The following is a 23,330-nucleotide window of genomic DNA, read 5'->3' as shown; positions in this document are numbered from 1 at the left end:
ACACACGCGTGTATAGAGACACACATTACATAAAGCAGCAAAGGAAGCGCACAGTGAACCTAACCCCCACTGGATTATCTCCCTTACTACATCAACGTCTTTTTGACTTATTTTGTTTTTGCCATTTTTATTCTCTTCTAAAAAATTAATTTTTTTTTTTTGTCTGAGGAGAATATTTTTTTTTTCTGCTCTGGGGAAAGATATTGAGATTCTGTTATATTTAGAAAAAATTAAATTACAACTCCCTTAATTTCTGTTATGAACAGTAAGCATCCTGATATACATCGCAGAAACAGAATGGTTCTTTGAATTAATATTCCCATTTTTTTTTTCTCGCGAAGAATATTAAAGGAAAAATAATAATTATGCTGAAGAATAATTGTAGAGAGGGCAATGAAGAGTATTATAAGACATACGTATTTACAAATAGACTTAAATGGAAATAAACGAATAAGATCTGAGGAGAAGAAACAAATTCCAGACGCATTCAGAATTAAAGTGGGAAGTTATTAATATTTCAGGTTCTGGAAGAATTTTAATTGAAAAAATAAAAGTATCTAATCAAAAGTAAATAATTTCATATTTCGCTGATTAATTTTATACCCTTAGAAATAACATTTTCATTTAATTTAACAAGATATAAAGTCATATAATTAGTATTTATCTCGGGGAATATATTTTCATGTTTATTAGTAACATGAAATAATGATTTATTTTAATTAGACAAAACAAAATTTTTGAAATGGGAAGAGGGCAATGCTGATTGATTAATTACTGGAGTAATTCAATGAATTTCAGAAACAAGGCCGAAGCGTTGTAGATCGGAGATTGAAATTGAACTCGGAACGGTGAGGTAGGCAAAAGTGGATGATGTAAAGTCTGTGGGCCCGGGTGTGATGTGTGTCAAGAATCATTAATAAAAATAGTTTGAGGTGGCGAGGAATTGTAATATTTGGTTGTGATGAAAGACATGAAGTGGATGAGTTTATTTGGTTTGTCGGTGAAAGTTAAAAAGAGAGGAAGTGAGATGTGGAGAAAAGAGCCGTGATGAATAGCAATAGTAACACATATAAGAACAACTACAATAACGACATCGAAAACTACAACAGCTACAACAAAAATATTAATAATAATAATTGCAGCAGCAGTAACTAGTGTCGGCCGTAGAGATATTATTAATGATAATAATAATAGTTGTAGTGATATTATTATCGATAATAATAATAATAAAGTGAAGTAATTAAAGTGAGCCAAGGGAGAGCAGCCAGGAAGATGGCGACGAACGAATCAGTTGCGAAAGACTGCTCCAGTAATACAAGCAAACAACAACCCGCTCGATGTCGCAAGAACGAGTGGGTGAAATTAAATGTTGGTGGAACAATATTTATGACCACTCGAACGACATTATGTCGCGATCAGAAGTCATTCTTGTACCGGTTAATACAGGACGAGCCGGATTTGAACTCGGATAAGGTAAGAAACAATGTGTATGCCTGTAGGCACACGCACCTACATGGACTTATATACATATCAGTGTTCCAATATGATTCTATCTATCTATCTATGTTCTCTCGATATTATATATAACATACGTTTCTCTTGCATTATACATAGGTATATATTCTACTACAATATAGGGCTTGTATATATTAGCATACAATACATACGCATGCACATGTATACACCACTAAAATTTATACGCACATATTTGTATAAATTACTGTATAACATATACAACACGATATGTATGCACGCGCGCGTATATATAGATACACAGACAGACAGGAACACACGAATATCAAGAAATATATCACAAACATACAACATAATTGTCTCTGTTATATTACTATATATGTGTGTGTGTGTGTATATATATATATATATATATATATATATATATATATATATATATATATATATATATCACTTTTTCTCTCTCTCTCTGTTGGTGTATGTATGCACACGCACACACACATATAAGGTGCAGGCATTACTGTGTAGTTAAGAAGCTTGCTTCCCTAACCATGTGGTTATGGGTTCAGTCCCACTGCATGGAACCTTGAGCAAAATGTCTTCTACTATAGCTTCAGGTCAAGGCCTTGTGAGGGAAATTGGTAGCTGATAGATTTTATATAGATATATGTATACATATAATTTTGTGTGTGTGTGTGTATATATATATTTTACACACACTTGCACATAGGCTGATTGGAAGTCAATTGAAAAACATACAAAATCATCTCTAATGACCTCTCCCCTCTCAGGATCTTTATCTTTCAAGTTATTTGGTGATCCTGCCTGTGCTGGTACCACGTAAACAGCATCCAGTCCACACCGTAAACTGGTTGGCATTTGGAAGGGCATCCAGCTGTAAAAATCATGCCAAAACTGATCTCCCCTGTGCTGGTGCCACGTAAAAAGCACTGAGTCCACTATGTGGAGTAGTTGGTATTAGGAAGGGCATCCAGTTGAAAAAACTGCATCAGGCATCTGTTGTAATGCAGTCTCCTGCCTGGCCAGCTCCTGTCAAAGTGTCTAACCCATGCCAGCATAGAAGGTGGATGTTAAATGAGGATGATGATGATGATACTCCAGCAAAATTTGCTTACAAGTTTCTCTATGCAAGACATTTATATGAAACTTTAAAAATTGTCATTAATGCAAGCCATATACATTTGTCCTGTAAAAGAGAGCAACTGCATACAAAAATATCATTCCTCGAGACAGGAGCGTCCGTTTGAGATAGAGAATAAAGATCTCTAATTGCTTAAAAAGATGACTTAATGACAGCAAGAAATCCCTCCTCAAAGAGGCACTTTTAGAGATAAACTTAGACTCTTCCATAAAAGGTAAGGGTAGAAAGAAACCAAGATGGTGAAAAATATAAAAATGAATCTTAAAGCCTTCTACAAGTTTGCAAAAGAATCTGTCTCAGTGTACTACAAGATAGTGTCACTGTTTGAAGGAGATGGCTCACTAATTGCAGACCCTAGGAAGATAAGTAAAGTGTTAAATGAACAATTTAAAAGTGTCTTCATCTCTCTAGGGGAAACATGCAAATAAGCAAGCCTCATAAGCTTTTCAACACTGCAGATCTATGTGGGAAAGAGGCAACCATCAATTACATCGACATAAAAGAGGAAGATGTAATATTGGCTGTTGATGAGATGAACTGGGACTTAGCAATGGGCCCAGATGGATTTCCGGCATGTTCTTTTAAAGACCTGCAAGAAAGCACTCACTACTTCATATACTTTTACAGAGTTTCTTTGCATGTGCTAAATTGACCAAATTGTTAAAAGAGGGTATTATATACCCTGTCCATAAAGAAGGAAGCAGAGCAGGTACTAAAAATTGCAGGCCTATCTCTCTGACATCACATGTTAGCAGGGTCATGAAATGCATTGTCAGAAGGAGACTGATCACGTTCCAGGAAGGGAATAACTTGCTCACAAATATACAACAGGAAGAAGCTGCTTCACACAGCTACTACAGCATTATGACTGGGTACTGAAACAACAGTTCAACTACTCAAATGTGGAGATGATATATCTCAACTTTGCCAAAGTCTTTGACAAAGTTGATCATAAGGTGATATGTCACAAGCTGTGTGACTTTCACTGGAAGAGTGGCTGCATGACTTTTTAAAAGGCAGAAGTCAGATACTTGCAATCAATGGCACTGTCAGTGAACTGTCTCTGGGAGAGGTATTAATTCACTGCAGAATCCCTCTAAGAACTGTAGTGGGACCGTTACTGTTTGTGGTGGCTCTCTTAGACATGACCTCAGGCATTCATGTTTGAGGGAGCCACCACATGTGATACAAAAGTATCACAGGTAGTCAAGGACTCTGATAACGTACTAAACTGCAAAATGATTTGTATGCAATATACAAATGGGCTGGTGAAAATAACATACAGTTTAATTCTGAGAAGTTTCAAGCACTCCACTATTGGCCCACAAAGAGAATACAACAGAATGCACAGGACCAGGGAGTAGTGCAGTCCCAGAATCAGTTGGTGCATGACCTAGGAATCCATACGAGTAATGATGCAACATTCCATGTGCATATTACCAAGATGGCAACACTGTGCAAGTGAGTAATTGGATGGATTCTGAGATCATTCAGAACCACGAAAAACAATACCTTGCTACTTCTATGGAGAATTTTTGTTTTCAGTTGTCTGGATTACTGCTCTCAACTGTGGTCACTGCAGAGCATCAAACTGGTGGCAGAACTTGAGGTAACCCAGCACCACTACACAAACAAGACTGACTTGGTGAAACAGATGAGCTACTGGGAGAGGTTAAAGGAATTGAAGCTCTACTCCCTAGAGAAAAGGCACGAAAGATATACAGTGATGTCGATATAGGAGATCCTGGGAGGTCTACCGCCCAACTTTGGAACTGTAGGCTATACCAACCACAAGTTTTAGTGAGTAGGAAAAGAAACAGGACTCTGTCTCCATCAGGGAAATGGTCTCATTCAGCATATAGAAAAGGAGCTGTTATGAGTTCCATATGGTGTACCCAATGCAAACTATGAACTTACAAGAGATACAGTGGAAGATGAACAGAGATTACCCTTTGTATGTGGCAGATGCTCAGAAGCAATAAGCACTAAGAACACATGGCAAATAAACTTTGTCAAATGCTCTCAAAGTCTTGTAGGTTCCCAACAAGTAGTAAATAGTTTCTGTTAGCTAGAGACTTAATTAATAGTGAATGGGTATGTGTTGAAAGTACAGTTGTTAGAATAAGAACAGGCTGGAGAAAGAGCTATTATCTCTGTTGGTAACAAAAGGTTTTATTTTCAGAATGAAAAGCAGATTGTGAAAACATATGGTGTGTATGGATGAAGACAGCTGTATAAAGAAAGTCAGATGATGAAGTTTTGAACTTCATAGAGGAGAGGTGATGACAAAAGGACTGGGATGACTGGTGATATGTGGTATTTGAGAATACTCACCTATCTTACTAAAAATGAAGATCTAGAAGCACAATGTGTGTGTGTGTGTGTGTGTATTTGCATAACTGGGCTCCTTGTCCAATTTTCTCATGAAGCTTTCCTCACTACCCATTATCTCTATCACTGACCTTGCCTAACTGCAATATTCTGCTGCTGTAATTGAGGACAGGACTGCATATTTCATCATCTTTTCCTGTGATATCAGTTATCTTCCTCACGACTTTGAACCATTTCATTTGACATCCATTTTTCATTCCTTACATTTTCCCTCTCCACTCATATTTCACATTGACCATCCTTCTATGTCACCAAATTATTTCTCCTCCACCACCATACATTTCTCACTGTCCCTATGCACTATGACTGTCTCTCCCCTCACACTCATGCAACTTATTTATTCATACATCTTTTCTCATTTTCTCATCCTTCTCCTCTTTTGCATCTTTATTACTGTTCTGCAGCTTTTCACCACTTTCTATACTATTTATTCTCCCATACTTTTCCTTGAATTCATGTATCATAGCTCACCTCTCTACCCTTATCAATTATTAACTTCATCCATCCAATCTAAGATCGTTGACATAGTAAATGGACATAGTGACTGAACAAGATAGGTGTCATTTATTTAACAATATTTCAATGTATATTGGAAATGATGTCATCATCATCCATTTTATGTTTTGCTGAAAGTGAGAAACATTAATTCCCCCTGCCGTCATCCAACCATAGCAAGATACCTATACCTGACCCTCTGTCATACTTTAGACCAGTCATGGACAAACCGTAGGTTGCAGCCCATAGGACTTTCTGAATGATATGCCTAATGAAAAATTACCTAGAATTTTTTTAGCAAGATGAGCTATGACCCTTGTGGTTACCTATGCCTGCTTTAGACTCTCAACACCTGGCATAAAAAGGTTACCTATGCCTGCTTTGAAAAAGGTTACCTATGCCTGCTTTGAAAAAGGTTACCTATGCCTGCTTTAGACTCTCAACACCTGGCATAAAACCATCTCCCCCTAAAAGGTTTCTTTTTCTCTTTCTGTGTCTTGCAAGCAACCTGGTGACTTTTATTTGTGCCAGTCCTTTGCAAAAAGGACCCAGTAGACTCTGTACATTGTTTGTTTGGTGTTAGAAATGGCATCCAGCTGTAGAAATCCTGCCAAAGCAGACACTGAAGTTTGATATAGTCATTTGGCTTGTTGGATCCTGTTAAACCATCCAACCCATTCCTGCATGGAAGACAAACATTGAACAGTAATAATGAAACTAATCACTTCCAGTATGTAAAAGAGATTTGGAAACAATTATATACACCTTGCATACACACACATTTATATGAAGAAAGAATATTTTTTCATGTCATTTTTATATCACACAGTATATTAAAGATGTATCATTTTAATTTATTCAAATATTTAATTCTGAAAATGTTTTAACCCTTTAGCATTCTAATTACTTTGTCAGATGTAATGCTTATTTATTTGGATTGATTTGAATATCTATGCACTATCTCATAGCTTTGAGATTTCGATGATGTGGTTCTTCATTTTTAAAATGACATTGTAGAGTAGGTGTGAGAGGCCAGATCTAGCTGGTTTGAAGATAAAGTAGGTAGAATATTTTAGCTGAATATGGCCTGTTTAAATATTAAAGGGTTAATTACCACTATTTTAAACAGTTTGTTAAATTATTGTGTATTCTATAGATTCTTGTGCGGTTAATCTGATATTCAATCAAAACTATCATGATACTATATGGCAGAGTTGGGTCATTATAAGATAATGCCACAGATTTCAGTAAAATTCCAGTCTGACCAACTTCAGTCACAATGCTTTAGTTGGCCTGAGTTTATGGTAGAGGACTCTAATTGTAGAAGGGACTTGTGGTAACATTAAATATAGCTCCTCATGATTACAAGGCAAACTTCTTTACTGTCAACCATGTGTGTACGTACATATATTTGTATACACATAGGCACTCATACACATACATATAAAATGTTACTTGTTACTTTCAAAACAACACCCATCACCCCAAAATTCCAAACTAACCCACTTTTCAGTTGAATTTACAGGGAGAAATATAAGGCTATCATGTTCATAACTTTTAACTGTGACCTCCTTATTGCAGAATCAAGTCTGTCTTACTATGGAAATTGTAATTTGATTATATTAAGAAAAATAAACAAAGCAGTATTTTCTTTGACTGGAATGGTGCTGAGGAGAGAAGGTAGAGGCTAAAGTTGTCACTATACTACTTCTTATGGCTTTTGTTTTCGTTTTCAGATTATTATTTAAAGGTCACAAACATTAAAATTAACTGTGAGGAGTGGTTGCAGGGAATATCACTAAAACAACAACAACTTATGTTGTTGTTGTTTAGCCCAAGTCAACCTAGACCCAGCAGATCTATAATCAAAGCCATTTCAGCTGTCACTATCTTCAGTTTTTGTAGTTTATTGAACTACATTATCTAGTGTCACCCCTCACTTATTCACATACATACAAATACACATGACGTGTTGGTGTATCTCAGGCAACTTAGAGATAGTAAGAAAACTGGACAATGCCTTTAGTTAGGGAAGACAAAAAAGGAGATAAAGAAATAAAGCCTAACATCATCATCTAGTGTCCATTTTTCCATGCTGGTATGGGTTTTAGTTTGACAGGAACTGGCAAGGTCAGGGGCTACACCAAGTTCTATAGGCTGTTTTTTAGCTTGGTTGCTATAGCTGGATGCCCTTCCTAATGTGAACCACTTTACAGAGTGTACTGGGTGCTTTTTATGTGGCATTCTCTCCAATACACTTATGTTACACCAACACCAGTGCTTTTTTACATGGCACTATCACTAGTGCTTTTTACATGACTCCAGCACTAGTGTTTTTTTATGTGACACCAGTACCAACACCAATGCTCTTTATGTGGCACCTTGATTTTAGGATATCAGTTCTGTTGTGGTGGGCAGGTTTTCTTGAATACAACAGTGTGCCACATATCTTGGTCCTCTGTCATATTTTTGGAAGGCTCAGTGTTTTGAGATCAGCCTTCAGTACTTCATCCCATATTTTCCTGGATCTCCCTTTTCCACAACCTCCCTCTACTTTAAGTGGTCAGCACTTGCTTATGCAACTGTCCTCATCTATCTGAATCATGTGATCAAACCAGTGCAATCTCCTCTCTTGCACACTGCATATAATTCCTCTTATGGCCTAACTTTTCTCTCAATACACTAGTGCTTTTATAACTGCAACTTTATATTGTTCTCCCCCCCCCCCTCTCTCTGTGGAAGTGGGGATGAAGATGAAACAGTTCTCTCATAAGTAGAATTTATCCTGCACTTCATATCATACACTCTCTGCAACAACATCAATCATTGTTTAATGTCCACTTTCCATGCTAGCATGGGTTGGATGGTTTGACTTGGAGCTGATTAGCAGGGAACTGTCCGAACTCCAACTGTCTGTTGTGGTATGATTTCTATGGCTGGATGTCCTTCCTAATGCCAAACACTTAACAGAATGTGCTGGGAGCTTTTTATGTGGCACTGGCACTATCTAACAAAGCTCTTTTTTTTTTGTCTTTGGTCAGTGAGTGTTATTTCCTATTTGCTTCTATCTAGAAATCAAGGTAATGACTACTATTCCTTGGATATCAATATTTTGAAACTGACCTGTTTTCCATTACTGTTATGCAAATTAATGTTATGCAAATTATGCTATGATTTGAGTGACTTCTCTTGATATAAATGGCATGCACATTTGATGATCAGAGAGAGAGAGAGAGCGACTATTTTGAATAACATGTTGAATCGAGAATATTGTGGATAACACTATATGACACTTTACTGTTTTGGACTATGACTGGAAATTAGTTTCTTTGAAGCCGGAATTACTAGTCACACATAACAATCAAAGAAACTAATTTCAAAATCTTTGTTGAATAATCTATAGGGAAAGAAATTAATGAAAAGACAAGTACAAATTGGGAAGGATACCAGATATGGAAAAATACTTGAAACCAAACAGGTTGAATGCCAACCCAAACTCCACAAATATCGACAAAACTTTTAATTATTGGTTTAGAACTTTCACCAACTTTATAGACTCACTACCAGGGCAGGAAGGTAGAATTATTGATAAACTCAATCTTTTGACGAAATATGTAGAACCGAATGTATACGAATACATTAGTGAAGTTAAGAACTATGAACAAGCTGTAAATACACTTAAGAGTGTGTATATTAAACTAAAGAACATCATAATGACATGCCATCTTTTGGCCACAAGAAAACAGAAACCTGGAGAATCTCTAGACCAGTACTTAAATGAACTCAAAATACTAGCGAAAGACTGTGACTTTGTTGCAGTGAATGCCGAGCAGTACCGATCTGAAATGATTCGAGATGCGTTTATAAATGTGCTCATTTTGAATCAGATAAGACAAAGACTATTAGAAAGCAAAAGTGTTGACCTCAATACAGCTTATGATCAAGCACGTTTGCTAGATGTGGCGCAACAGAGTTCCAGTGTCTTTTCAAACTCTGAGTGTGCCAACTTCAGTCCAACAGCACCCATCGTAGCCAAGCCAATTGATTCCCCCAAACTGGAAGAAGAACACTCTGCCGTGATCCAAAAAGGAAAACCCTCTCAATGTTGGTTTTGTGGCTATTCTAGACACCTGCAGAGTTGTTGTCCTGTGCAGAAAGCAGTCTGTCACAAATGCCAAAAAATAGGGCATTTTGGAAAACTTTGTAGGAGCAACGTAACAACAGTGACACATGAAGATGATAAATATGATCTACGATTGACAGTATCAGCATCAGTAGGTTCACCATTCCGAGTAAACTCCTTGGTTATACTGAACAATACTTACAAAGCAAAAATACTCGGAACATGATCGAGAGTTCAAGATGGAAATATGCCACCTAGCAGAAGTGAACATTATTGAGCCCAGTAACTCCTGTTGGAGATCGCAAGTGCTAGTTGTTCAAGAAGAAAAGAATGGTGATTGACTATTCAGAGACAATTAGTACATACGCAACTTGATGCCTACCTTATTCCTAAAATCGATGAGTTAGTAAACACCATCGCCAAGTATAAGGTCTACAGTACTATAGACTTATGTTCAGTATACCATCAGATTCCTCTATCGGAGAAAGATCAATTCACTGCCTTTGAAGCTAACAGTAAATTATGGCAGTCTACTAGGATGCCATTCAGAGTAACTAATGGCAGTGCATGTTTCCAACGTATAATGGATGACTTTGTGAGTAAATACAAGCTGTGAGATACATTCCCATTCATGGACAATTTAACCATATGTGGGAAAGATCAAAATGACCACGATAAGAATTTAGAAAAATTTGAAATAGCAGCAAAAAGTGAGGGGCTCACCATAAATGAAAAGAAATGCTTTTACTCAACAACAACTCTAGACTTTCTTGGATACCATATCTCACACAATACCCTCAGCCCTGACCCAGAAAGGCTTGCTCTACTCCTCAATCTTCCTACATCAACCAACCAGAAATCATTAAAGCTTATAGTCAGTATGTTTTCTTATTATGCTAAGTGGATCTCCAAATTTTCTGACAAAATATCCTCTCAATAATGTATCAAAATTTCCTCTAAACAGCCAACAAGTAAAAGCGTTTGAGTCACTGAAGATAGAACTAGCTAATGCTGCCATTCAAATAGTAGATGAGAACATTCCATTTACTGTTGAGACGGATGCTTTGGATTTTGCTATATCTCCAACACTAAAGTAAGATGGAAGACCAGTCGCATTCCATTCTCGCATGCTACAAGGTAGCGAACAGTACCACTCCTCTGTTGAAAAGGAAGCCCTAGCAATTATCGAATCAATTCATTATTGGAGACATTTTCTTCTAGGTAGACATTTCACATTAATTACTGATCAATGTTCTGTCGCATTCATGTATAATTATAAAGTAACAAGTAAAATTAAAAATGATAAAATTATGAGATGGTGCATTGCGTTATCTCCATACTCATATGATTGATATTCACTATCGCCCAGGATTCAGTAACATCACTCCGGTTGCATTCACTAGGGTACGCTGTTCAGCAATCAGTTTGTATTCACTTCATGAGTTACATGCAATATTGTGCCATCCTGGTGTAGTACACCTTCACCATTTCGTCCGCAGTAGAAATCTTCCATATTCATTGGAGAACGTGAAACAAATTTGTAGGAATTGCTCCATGTCAAGAAGTGAAACCACAATATTATAAACCAAACTTACTTAAATTAATTAAGACCATGCAGCCATTCGAGTGACTTTCAATCAATTTCAAAGGCCTGATTCCTTCCATGAAGCATCCTTATCTTCTAACAACCACTGACGAATACTCTCGGTTTCCATTTGGTTATCCAGTATTTGACACATCAGCTCAGATTGTGATAAGATGTTTTACATACTTGTTTCCAGTTTTTGGTATGCTCAGTTATGTACATTCTGATCGTGGAACTGCCTTTATGTCTACAAAATTGAGAGAATGGCTCCTTAGTAAGGGCATTGCAACAAGTAGGACAACACCGTACAATCCCACTGAGAACAGTCAAGTAGAAAGATATAATGGTACTATTTGGAAATCAGTACTACTCTCTTTGAAAACTCATGCCCTTCCAGTATCTTCATGGGAAACCATTCTTCCAGACGTGCTGCATTCAATCAGATCTCTACTTTGTATGTCCACCAACGCCACTCCTCATGAACGTCTTTTTAACTATGAAAGACGTTCAGCTACAGGAACATCTATACCATCATGGCTTCTCAGCCCAGGACCTGTGCTTGTGCAAAGGAACAATCGCACTAGCAAGTATGATCCTCTTGTTGACCAAGTTGATTTAATCAAAGCCAACCCCCAATATGCTCACGTTTGTTAAGCACAGTTGCAAAACCACATTATCTATGAAACAATTGGCATCATCAGGAAAAATTAACCCAACTGATGACTTAACCCAGACGTTTGTGGTCCCTCAAGAACCAAACAGAGATCTAACTGAAATGTTTTCGCCTCCTGGAGACAACCCTCTAAAACAAAAAGAAGAATCCGCTCAACTGCATTGATCTCAAAGAATTTGGAAAGCCCCGGAATGGCTTGATCTATAAATTTTTTTTTAGGTGAGAGTGAATATTATGCAAATTGTGCTATGATTTGAATATAAAGGACATGCACATTTGATGATCAGAGAGAGAGAGAGAGAGAAAGCGGCCATTTTGAATAACACGTTAAATCAAGAATATTGTGGATAACACTATATGACGCTTCACTGTTTTGGACTATGACTGGAAATTAGTTTCTTTCAACCAGGAATTACTGGTCATACATAACAATTACATTTCAGATAGATTCAGCACTGAGTTGCTGAAGCAGAGATATCATTGGAGCAACTATTCTGCTCAATACCGCAGATTTGCTTGACCTTAATCACTCGAGAATGTCCTTAGTGGCTGATAATATGTGCATTTCTGATCAGGAGCAGGAGTAATGAGGGAGCATCATAGCAATGCATTGAGAGGGATTTTTTGGGGCTTGAGTAAATGTAACAAAAGCAAAGTTTGAAAGAAATATTAGCCATTTTTCATACTTTCTAGGGATAAGCAAGTAGGATATAACAGTTACTACTCAAGGACAAAATTCATGTTACACAGTGTAATGCTTCATAATGGGTTATGAATCTCAAGGAAACATATGGCTGGTGTTTGTCTCCAATTTTTTTTTAAGCCTTTAGCATTTAAGTAGGCCATATCCAGCCCAAATATTCTACCTGTCTTTTATAGAAGCTATCCTGATCCAGACTCTCTCATATTTACCCTACAATGTTAATCTAAAAGTTAACAGTCACATCTTCAAAATCTTAAAGCTACAAGATAATACATGATTAATTTTTAAAAAGGTGAATAGACAAACATTACATTTGAGAGAGTAATTTGAATGCTATAGAGTTAAGTGGATGAGAGAAAGAATTTCTTCCAGTATTAGAAACCGAGTCTGTCATAGTTTCGAGGAAATTAAATTGGTATTTTTGTCAAAATAAATCACTTTATATATTGGACTGTCTCTAATTACATTGCCACCTTATACTAACTTTACTATTAACTTATAATTAGATGGGCCATGCCATTGTAAGGGAAGTCTTGACTATGAATACAATTGTGCTAGTGTTGAGACCTGAACTACTGATCTTTTGGTCAGTTGTCAAGTACTTTCTGTCATGTTTGCTCTTTTTATAGAATTAACAAACCAATGAGGGAACGTCTTTGTTATTATTAGACCTGTTAGAAATAGAAACTAACTCTCTTGAATGACCTCCTACTGCTCTGTAGAAGAAAGACCACATTGGGTAGTGTATTCTAGATATACTATGCATTAAAAAAAACAAAAAAAACGCATGATGGTTACTGCTGGAATGTTTTTGAGCATAATTCTGTTACATGAAGGCTGAACTAGGGTTAAATACATGTAGCTTTGGTTGCTGTTAAAGAATAACAGGTTAATAGAAGAAACAGGATGTGAAGTTGTTGCAGGCATACATTTCCTGATGACATTAATGTTGTAAACTGGTTCATGGAATTGTCTTAAAAAACAAACAAATAAATAAATAAATAATAGTAGTAGTAGTAGTAGTAGTAGTAGTAGTAGTAGTAGTAGTAGTAATAATACTAGTGATAATAATAATAATACTAGTGATAATAATAATAATACTAGTAGTAGTAATAATAATGATACTAGTGATAATAATAATAATACTAGTAGTAGTAGTAGTAATAATAATAATACTAGTGATAATAATAATAATACTATTAGTAATAATAATAATAATACTAGTAATAATAATAGTAATAATAATAATTACAGTTTTGAATACTCAGGGAGAAAGGAAAGGAAAGAAAAACATCTCTAGAAAATTTTAAAACTTTAATATCTACAATTTTGTGTGAAAATTTTATCTTTCTTTTCTCCCTGACTACTCGAATAGGTGAACATACCTTTTATTGCAACAACACAATTAAATGCACGATAAAAAAAAATTAAGGAGGTAAGCACCTGCCAATATATACAAAGTGCACAATTACAAAAACTGTAAACCACAGCAAAACTTATAAAATGAAAAGAAAAAATTAAAATTCAGAAATTCAAAAATTCAATGATGTGAACATCAGTATATATATATATATATATATATATATATATATATATATATATAAATATATACTCTTTACTCTTTACTTGTTTCAACCATTTGACTGCGGCCATGCTGGAGCACCGCCTTTAGTCGAGCAAATCGACCCCAGGACTTATTCTTCGTAAGCCTAGTACTTATTCTATCGGTCTCTTTTGCCGAACCGCTAAGTTACAGGGATCTAAACACACCAGCATTGGTTGTCAAGCAATGCTGGGGGGACAAACACAGACACACATATACATATATATGACGGGCTTCTTTCAGTTTCCGTCTACCAAATCCACTCACAAGGCATTTTTTTTTCTCTATCAGTAATTAAAAATAGAACAAAGTGAATTGGTTCTTTACAAGGCCAGGGTCAGTGCTTTCATTGACTGCTAGTAGTAGTGAACACATTTGACCTCTGCTGACTCCAAGGGTGTGAGGCCTCTTTATCACACAGGAATGCCCATTGCTGATCTCACCATTTGCTGAATGTATTTACAGACTTGTAGAATTTGGTCTATTCACTGAGCTGCTTCTCTTCCTCCTACCTTCAACCCTCACATATTTATGATTATCTCAACTACAAGACAAAAGTTGAAACTAACAACATTTAATAACATCTTATAATAATAATAATAATAATAATAATAATAATAATAACAATTTAGCCAAAACTCATGTTGGATCAGAGGAAATATTAACAATGACAAATAATATCAGTGATGATGATAATGATAATGAAAGGAAGCAGTTGGGATCTCCCCATGTCTTGATTGATGATACATCTAATAATGGTGTCACAATAAAAACACTGGTTGGTAATTGTGCAACCTGATAATCGCTACCTCATATGAGTGACAATAAAAAAGGAAAAATATTGTGAAAACGGTGGTAATGAAATTGAAGCCCTTGATGGTGACAGTGTTGCACCCAGCAGGCTCAGAGATACCGGTCCGACTCCAGCCAGGCATTATCCAGCAATGGACCAGCACACATGATATAGATGGAACAAACTAGTCAATGCTGTGGTCATAGAGCGTTACTACCTGAGTAATCCTGTAGATGAAAATGGTGTACATATTAGGAGATACCGACAAGATATGTATGATCAATGGAGAGAAAGAGGATTGTTTCAACTCATGGAACAGAGATTATCTGATCAAACTAGAGCAATAAGAAAAAATTGTTGGTTCACAGAAGTAGAGCTCGAAGCTATCAAAAGACGGGTATTGGCAAATAGCAACAGAAGAAACAATGAATACAGTTCCTAATGATAAAAGTAATCTCATAGCAGAAAACAGAGGTGAAATCTCTAATAAACCACAGGAAAGGAACAGTGATAGCTTGCTCGGTGAGAGACTTATAGAGGGTTTGGAAGAAGACAATAAAATTAATGGTGATATGACAGATGGGCAAAAGACAATCTACGACAGAATAAAGGCAAGGCTACAGGAGAATGATAGCAACATTATTTCCAACCTTAAAAAGGCTGATCGGTGGAAATTGAACCAAGAAACGAAAAATGTGAAAGAAATTCTGAAATATATCAGAACAAAAAATATCACAGAAACAATTTGATCAAGGCAGCAAGTATTGTTGTAGCAGAAAATGTGGGTGTTGATGTCAAGAAAAAGAAATATAATGGGAGTGACAAAAGAAAAGATCCATAGTGGAAAAGAATACAGGCGGGGTTAGATATGTTCTTGAAGGACATTTCTGTGTTAGACTGACAAGAGAAGCGGGAGCTTAAAAGTGAACAAAAATACAGAAAGTATGATATTGAAAGAAAGGGCCTGAAAGTGGTAATAAAAGAACTGAAACAGCGCCTTGTTCCAAAAATGGTACGATACAACCAAAGAATGAAGAGATACCAGCAAAATAGGTTATTCAGAGTAGATCAGAAGAGATTCTACAAAGAAATAAATGGAGAGTGTACTGATGAAAAGTTGATACCAGATAACATTGAAAATCAAAGGTTTTGGAGTGACATCTGGAGCAAAGACAAGAAGCACAAGAAGAATGCTGAATGGTTGCAAGAACTGAGATAAACAGTAGTCTGTCCCAGTTAGGGAAGTGAAGGAAATCAGCAAAAAAATGGGCAACTGGAAGGCCCCAGGACCAGATGGAGTTCAAGGCTACTGGATCAAAAGATTTGGTGAATGTCCTGCATGAATAGCTGCACAACTCAACACCTTGTTAAATGCCGATCAAGTAACACTAGAGTGGTTGACAATGGGTAGGACAGTGTTGTGCTTGAAAAACACCGAAAAAAGCAATACAGTAGACAATTACAGGCCAATATCCTACTTGCCACTTATGGGGAAATTATTGACTGGAATACTCGCAGAATCAGTGTATGGACATCTGGGGAAAAAATGGAGTCCTACCACATGGTTGCAAGCGTAAGTGCAGAGGCACCAAGGATCAACTCCTGGTAGACAAAACTGTACTTAGAGACTGCAAATGGAAGAAAACTAACTAAGCCATGATATGAATCAATTATCGTAAGGTGCACAATATGATCCAACATTCTTGGATTATGGAATGTATGAACCTATTTGGTATTGCATTGAATATTGAGCGATTGCTTGGAAAAAGTATGGCGAAGTGGAAGACGGAACTGACAGCATATGGAAGAAATTTAGGGACAATAGAAATCAAGAGAGGCATCCTTAAAGGGGAACTGCCCATCCCCACTGATCTTTGTATTATGCATGATGTCACTAACACTGATTCTGAGGAAAGCAAAGGCTGGGTATGTATTCAAGAGCTGCCAACAAAATGTCAACCACTTGTTATTTGTGAATGACCTCAAACTTTATGGTAAAGATGAATCCCAAGTCAGTTCCCTCATTGATATAGTGTATACTTTCAGTGTTGATATCAGAATGGAGTTTGGACTGAAAAAGTGTGTGTTAGTCTTGAAGAGAGGCAAAATCAAATGTATGGATGGGTGATACCGTCAGGGGAGGTTATAAAGCAGATAGGAGAGACAGGCTATAAATACTTGGAGATATTGGAAATGGATAAATTGATGGAGAAAGAAATGACAGAAAAATTTAAGGTGGAGTACTTGGGCAGACTGGGATTCATCCTTAAGTCAAAATTAAACAGACGGAATAAGATTGAAGCTATCAACACCTGGGCAGTTTCACTCCTTAAATATGGAGCAGGGGTAATCACATGGACAGTAAATGAACTAAGCAACTTAGACAGAAAGACAAGGAAATTGCTGACTAGATATGGGATACTCCTCCCAAAAAGTGACACAGACAGACTGTATGTACCAAGAAAAAGAAGGGAAAGAGGACTGATTGGATGTGAACACAGTATTAGAGCAGAAGAAAACAACATAGCATAGTATGTAAAAAATGCCACAGAACTGCTATTATTGGAAGTAAGACAGTCAGGCTTGTGTAGGATAGAAGATTGCAAAGATAAAGCACTGTACAAGGACTTGAGAATAAATGAAACTGAAAATAGGTGGATAAAGAAAAGAATGCATGGACAATTTCATAGGTGTGCTGAAGATAAGACAGACAGAGAAAAAAGATGGCTATGGATGACTAAAAGTGATTTAAAACCGAAAACAGAAGCTCTAATCTGTGCTGCCCAAGAGCAAGCATTAAAAACCAATTACATGAAATACAGAATAGACAACACATCAGAAAGTGACAAGTGCAGAATTTGTGAACAAAATGGTGAAACTGTATGGCACATTACTAATGAATGTACACCACTAGCCCAGAAAGAATATGAGACGTTATGACAATATAGTAAGGATGGTCCATTGGACACTTTGCAACAAGTATGGACTTGACAGAGCAAAAAAGTGGTATGAACATAAACCCAAAAGCATCACTGAAAATGATAATGCAAAGATCCAATGGGATTTTATGATTCAGTGCGACCATGAGATAGAGAATAAGAAACCAGACATAATGTTAATTGAGAAAGAAAGCAAATGATGCTGGATCATAGATATAGCATGCCCAGCTGACAACAGGGTATGAAATACGGAAGAAAGAAAAGTTGATAGATATAAAAGGTTAGCTTGGGAGGTTAAGCAGTTGTGGTCGCTGAAATAAGGTGGTAGTAGTACCAATAATTGTTGCAGCCCTGGGAACAGTGAGTAAAAATCTTGAGAAGTACATGGAACAAATAGGGGCTGCAATAAGAGTGGAGCACTTTCAGAAAGCAGCACTGCTTAGAACCGCTCAAATACTCAGGATGGTGCTCGAAAAATAAGGGGTGTTCCCTTAGTTCACTGGTAGTGAACAGCTGATACCGTAGTACATTTCCAGCATTAGAAGCTGTGCAAAGACAATAAAATGATAATAATAATAATGATCCTTTCTACTAAAGGCACAAGGCCTGAAGTTTGTGGGGAGGGAATTGGTTGATTACACTGACCCCAGTATTTCACTTGTACTTAATTTATTGACCCTGAAAAAATGAAAAGCAAAGTCAACCTTGGTGGTATTTGAACTCAAAACGTACAGACAGACGAAATGCCACTAAGCATTTTGTCTGGCGTGCTAACAGCTTGTCACCTAAATAATGATGATAAGAATAGAAACAACAATAATAACAAGAGGGATTCTTTGGGGTTTGAATAACTCTTCCTTGGAAACATGAGTGCTCCATTCATCATTCTTAAACAACCCTTATTCAGGGACTTTTTGAGTGGAATAGGCTACTTGACCCGAAGAAACTTCTTACTAGGCTCCACTTGCAAGGTCATGCACTGTTTATCTTGATATGAGGTCACCATGTTGCATGTGATGCATGTGCCTGGTGTAACCTTATCTGATGGGTAGTCATGATGGGTATATTAGGCTTTATTTATTTATACCCCAGCATCACTTTGATGGCGTGTGTATTTATATTACACTCAATAATCATAGTAATCTTTTTTGTCATAGGCACAAGGTCTGAAATTTTTGGGGACGGAACTTGTCAATGATAATGTTGATGATTTTTCTCTGTGATGTAGACCTATTGCTGAAACAGAACCTACTTATATCAAATCCATTGTGTAATATTAAGGGGCCACACTGATATTGTGTGGCTACTGTGAATAAGTCTGCATGTTCTCCTTTAACATAAGCAGACAGAACGCTTGTTAATTTTCCATTGTTCATGCTACATACAGTTGTAAGCTGTACCATGACATGATATCTATTTTGGTACCATATTGACAGAATTGTTAGGGTGTTGGAACACAATACTTTGTGGTAACATAAAAGGCCAGTGAAATACTGGAGTTGATTTCACTACCTTATTTCCAAATTTGTAACATTGTTTCAGTGTTAGAAATTTACAACCATTGTGTCCATACATGGAGCTCAGTACCATTGACAGGACACAACATATGATCTCTTTAGCCAGAGGTTGCTTATTCAACCTGATGTATTTGCAGCAAATGACAAGATAGGATTGACTATCACTTCCTCAGAAGTTTTAGCAGTGAAAGTGCAAACTGAAAAACTGAAATAGTCTGCACACTTAACAAGTCGCATCAGTTAGAATTCACTGCTGCATTGTAATACTTGCCAGAACATGTAAACAATAGGTTGAGAGGAGATAGTTTTTGTTTTTGGCTTTTGTTTAGTTATTATTTATTGGGGTGTTGAGTATGGTAGGGGTGGAGTGTTTTTCATTTCATCAAAGCAACTATCTGGCTTATGCTTTCATTGTCATTGAGTTTTCACCAATGACTAAAAACTAACAAAAAGTCTCATTTTTTGTAGTATTTTTGGTTATGCCATTCAAAGTTAGGTTGCAGACTGATTCTGCTGATGCTGTTATTGTTATTGCAGTTCTTTTGTTGTTATTGTAGTAGTTTATTTCTAAGTATTTTTAATGTTTTTGGTATTGGTAATAGTATTAATACATTAAATTACAAGTGTGTTTCTCATTTATTTATTTTTTATTTCCTTTTTAATCACTTTATTCAATTTTCATTCATTTTCTTCTTACTTTTCATTCATTCACCTCCCCCTGTTACATTTGGAAATATTTTTTACCTTTTCTTTCACATTCTCTCTATTGTTAATTTTTTTTGTTTCAACTTTTATTTTTTTCTGTTTTCCTTATTTATCAAATTGCTTATTTTGTAAAACTTTTTAATTAAAAGAAAACAAATTAAGAAGAAGAATTAAAATAATGGCTTTTTCATGTTGGAGGTGGCAGTGGTGGTGAGAGCATTTTGGCTCTGTTGAAGTACTGGGATTGGTTAAAAGTTCAATCCTATTGAGCTGGTGTCAGTGTGTTTATTGTTGTCTGTAGTAAAAATACATTATCATTCTACAAGTAGAAGCCAAAGTCTTCTTTAGTTTGTCTGGCTTCTTGCAACTGTCTCCTCATCATCACTTCTTCCAGTGGGTACCACTCAATCACATCATATGTTCATACCTATACAACCCTCTCTCTGAGGTTCAAACTACATATTCTATTGAGTATTCTCAATTCTGTATTCAAATGTATGATGTACACTCATACTGCATATTTGTGGAGTATTATACTCAACTCAGTTTCTTTTTAAATGCTCTAGCTCTTCTTTAGTATCCAATATGTGAAAGTTAAAAACAAACTCTGGTTTCTTGTTACAGTCTGTAACAATCATTACCAAAAAGTTCTGTCAGTCATTGACATTTGGTTGTCAGTGGCCTTCATTTAGGAATATAGAGTGATTCCCTTTAAATGATGACTAAAACCTTTTGTTTGTAGAATTTTGGATGCTAATAATGCTTGTAAAGAAAAACAAAAACTTTCCATCTCAAATAGAGGAGTTAGAGAATGGTTGGAGGTGGAAGATTATGTAATTCTCATCTGCATTGTATTATTGTAATCTTCAGTAATTCTGGTAGTTTGTGACCCAAACTACTAACATACTGCTTTGGTGTGTCTAACATGAGAATCAAGTCAAACTTGTCCAATCTCTAATAATTCAAAATCATATCATTTATATTGCCATCATCATTGGTAAAGCTTAGAATATGTCATTAAAACCTCAAGGCAATGTCTTTAATAAGAGACAAGAAAAGCATTTTATAAATGTTGTGATTACGTAAGTTTGATGGAAAAGAGATTGTATAAAGGCTTTTTAAACCTAATTAGACGATTATCTAAGTGTAAAGGTGTTTTGTTGTGTAACCTCAAGTCAGTTCTGGTTGAGTAGATTTATTACATAGTCAAGTTGTTCAAGCAACTAGGTTCAATCTACTAGCCCATATCTGGATATACAGCCATCTAGTTGAGGACTATAGTGCACATTCTGACACGTAGTAGTGCAGTCCCCAATCTATTTCTGTATGATGGTGGTCATAAGGAAGGTAGGCAAAGTAATTGTTGACTTATTTTATGTTTGGGAAGAAGGCTATCTGGCAGTTTGTAATTATCTTTTTATCAACCCTGTTTTTGTTTAGTTTTTTTTCCTATCCTTGTGGCAAACAAACAAATCATTAATATCTTGGGCCATTGATTAAATTCTTCAATCAATTTATATGATGTTTATTTGAAATCTTTCTAATCTGTCATAGTAAAGCTATTAAAGTTGTGATGTTCCTGTATTAAGGTGGTGGACTGGCAGAATCATAAGAGTATTGAACTAAGGATTTGTTCTGGCTCATTATATTCTGAGTTCAAATTCCACTGAAGTCAGCTTTGCCTTTTATTCTTCTGAATTCAATAAAATATATGTCTAGCAGTAGATTGGCAGAATTATTTTTAGGATCCAACCAAATACTTTGTGACATTTGTTCTGGCTCATTACACTCAGAGTTTGCCAGTAACAGCATGGATGGTAAGTCATAACAATATTTACTATATTTCCTTTGGACAACATCAGTAGCATGGGCAGTTGGTGGGGAGGTGACTTGATGTAAAGGAAACTGTTGGTCTTCTATTAAAAGAGAGCTTACCTAGGCCTCTGTGGAGAGGGATTTCTCAGGTGCAAGTTGAGAGAATCAACATTGACTGATATATTTTTCTCTTTTACTGTAATACAAAGGAACAGGGAAAATACAAATAACTGGATTATTATTCAATATCTAAATTTAAGAAGTCTCCTTTCAAAACTTTTGTTATTCTAGTAAACAGTCTTTATGTATAAAAAAAAAAAAGATGGAATACATCCATAGGAACTTGTAATAAATGTTTTAGATATTATTACACATTTGAGTCAGTCTTAATAAATTAAACTGATAATATTTTGAGTCGGGAGATCAGCCGAAATAGAGTTTTTTAATTGCTCAGTCAAATTAGTGTACAGAACACAACTTAATATGACTTGTTTGTTATTTTCATTACTTGTGGTTTAAGTTACAAATCTGATGAATTAATGCAATTTTCTTCATAAAATATTGTTATTGTTAATATTATTATTACTGAGGTAGCGAGCTGGCAGAATTGTTTGCATGCCAGGCAGGATGCTTAGTGGAATTTCGTCCATCCTTATGATTTGAATTCAAATTCCATCAAGGTCAACTTTGCCTTTCATCCTTTTGGGGTCAATAAAATAAGTACTGGTTGAGCACTGGGGTCAATTTATTCGACTTATCCCCTCCCTTGAAATTGCTAGCCTTGTGTCAAAATTTGAAACCAATATTATTACTATTACTCTATGTTTCTAATAGTTTGTAACAGTTACAATCTTTGGCATTTCTCTCTGTGCCACTATGTACATTTATGTTCCTAAGATGTAGACAAGATTGTTTTATTTGGTACCTGTGATTGACTGGAATATGTGAAGTATGAGTTATTTCATTGAATTATGTCAATATTAGAATGAGGTGTTAAATGTGAGCTGGGCTTTGGTATTTATTTTTAGTAATTTGTTTTCTTCTTTTAATCAAATCCTGTTTCCTGTTATTCCAGACAAAACTTTATCTTAGAATATCCTAACCTTATCTTTCTTTATGCTGATATTATAGTCTACTGTTGATGTTAGCTTCTTGATTTAAGATTTTTGTTTTTCCTATAGCTTCAGTTTAATCTTAAATCTTCTATCAATTCTTTAAGTTCAGAGTTTTGATTCATATTAGCTTAATACCTTTCTTTTCTGGTCACTCTTGTAGGGTACTAGTCACAGATAAGATTTTTTTCTGCTATTTCTTGACTGCTTTAATTTATAGATTTTTTGCTTTTCTTGCTCT

General features: G+C 35.9%; 1 protein-coding gene across 4 annotated transcripts in view; it reads left to right on the top strand.

Annotated features, from left to right (window-relative positions):
• The first annotated feature begins 1,254 nt into the window (after positions 1 to 1,254).
• The window catches only part of LOC106873352 (BTB/POZ domain-containing protein KCTD5), a 192,375-nt gene continuing 170,299 nt past the window's right edge, over positions 1,255 to 23,330 (top strand). For 2 of the 4 annotated variants that reach the window (XM_089358641.1, XM_089358640.1), the window contains exon 1: positions 1,255 to 1,533. Coding sequence is in view for 1 of the 4 variants with exons in the window: in XM_089358640.1 (XP_089214766.1) it covers positions 1,484 to 1,533 (50 nt within the window). In the remaining 3 variants the exon portion in view is untranslated. Of the gene's footprint in view, positions 1,593 to 15,627; positions 15,763 to 23,330 lie in introns of all 4 variants that reach the window. The other 2 variants (XM_089358638.1, XM_089358642.1) reach the window with 2 other exon arrangements.

The sequence above is a fragment of the Octopus bimaculoides genome, chromosome 10, assembly GCF_046866305.1.
Source record: "Octopus bimaculoides isolate indiv1 chromosome 10, ASM4686630v1, whole genome shotgun sequence".
NCBI lineage: Eukaryota > Metazoa > Mollusca > Cephalopoda > Octopoda > Octopodidae > Octopus > Octopus bimaculoides.
This window is presented reverse-complemented; position numbering and strand designations above follow the sequence as displayed.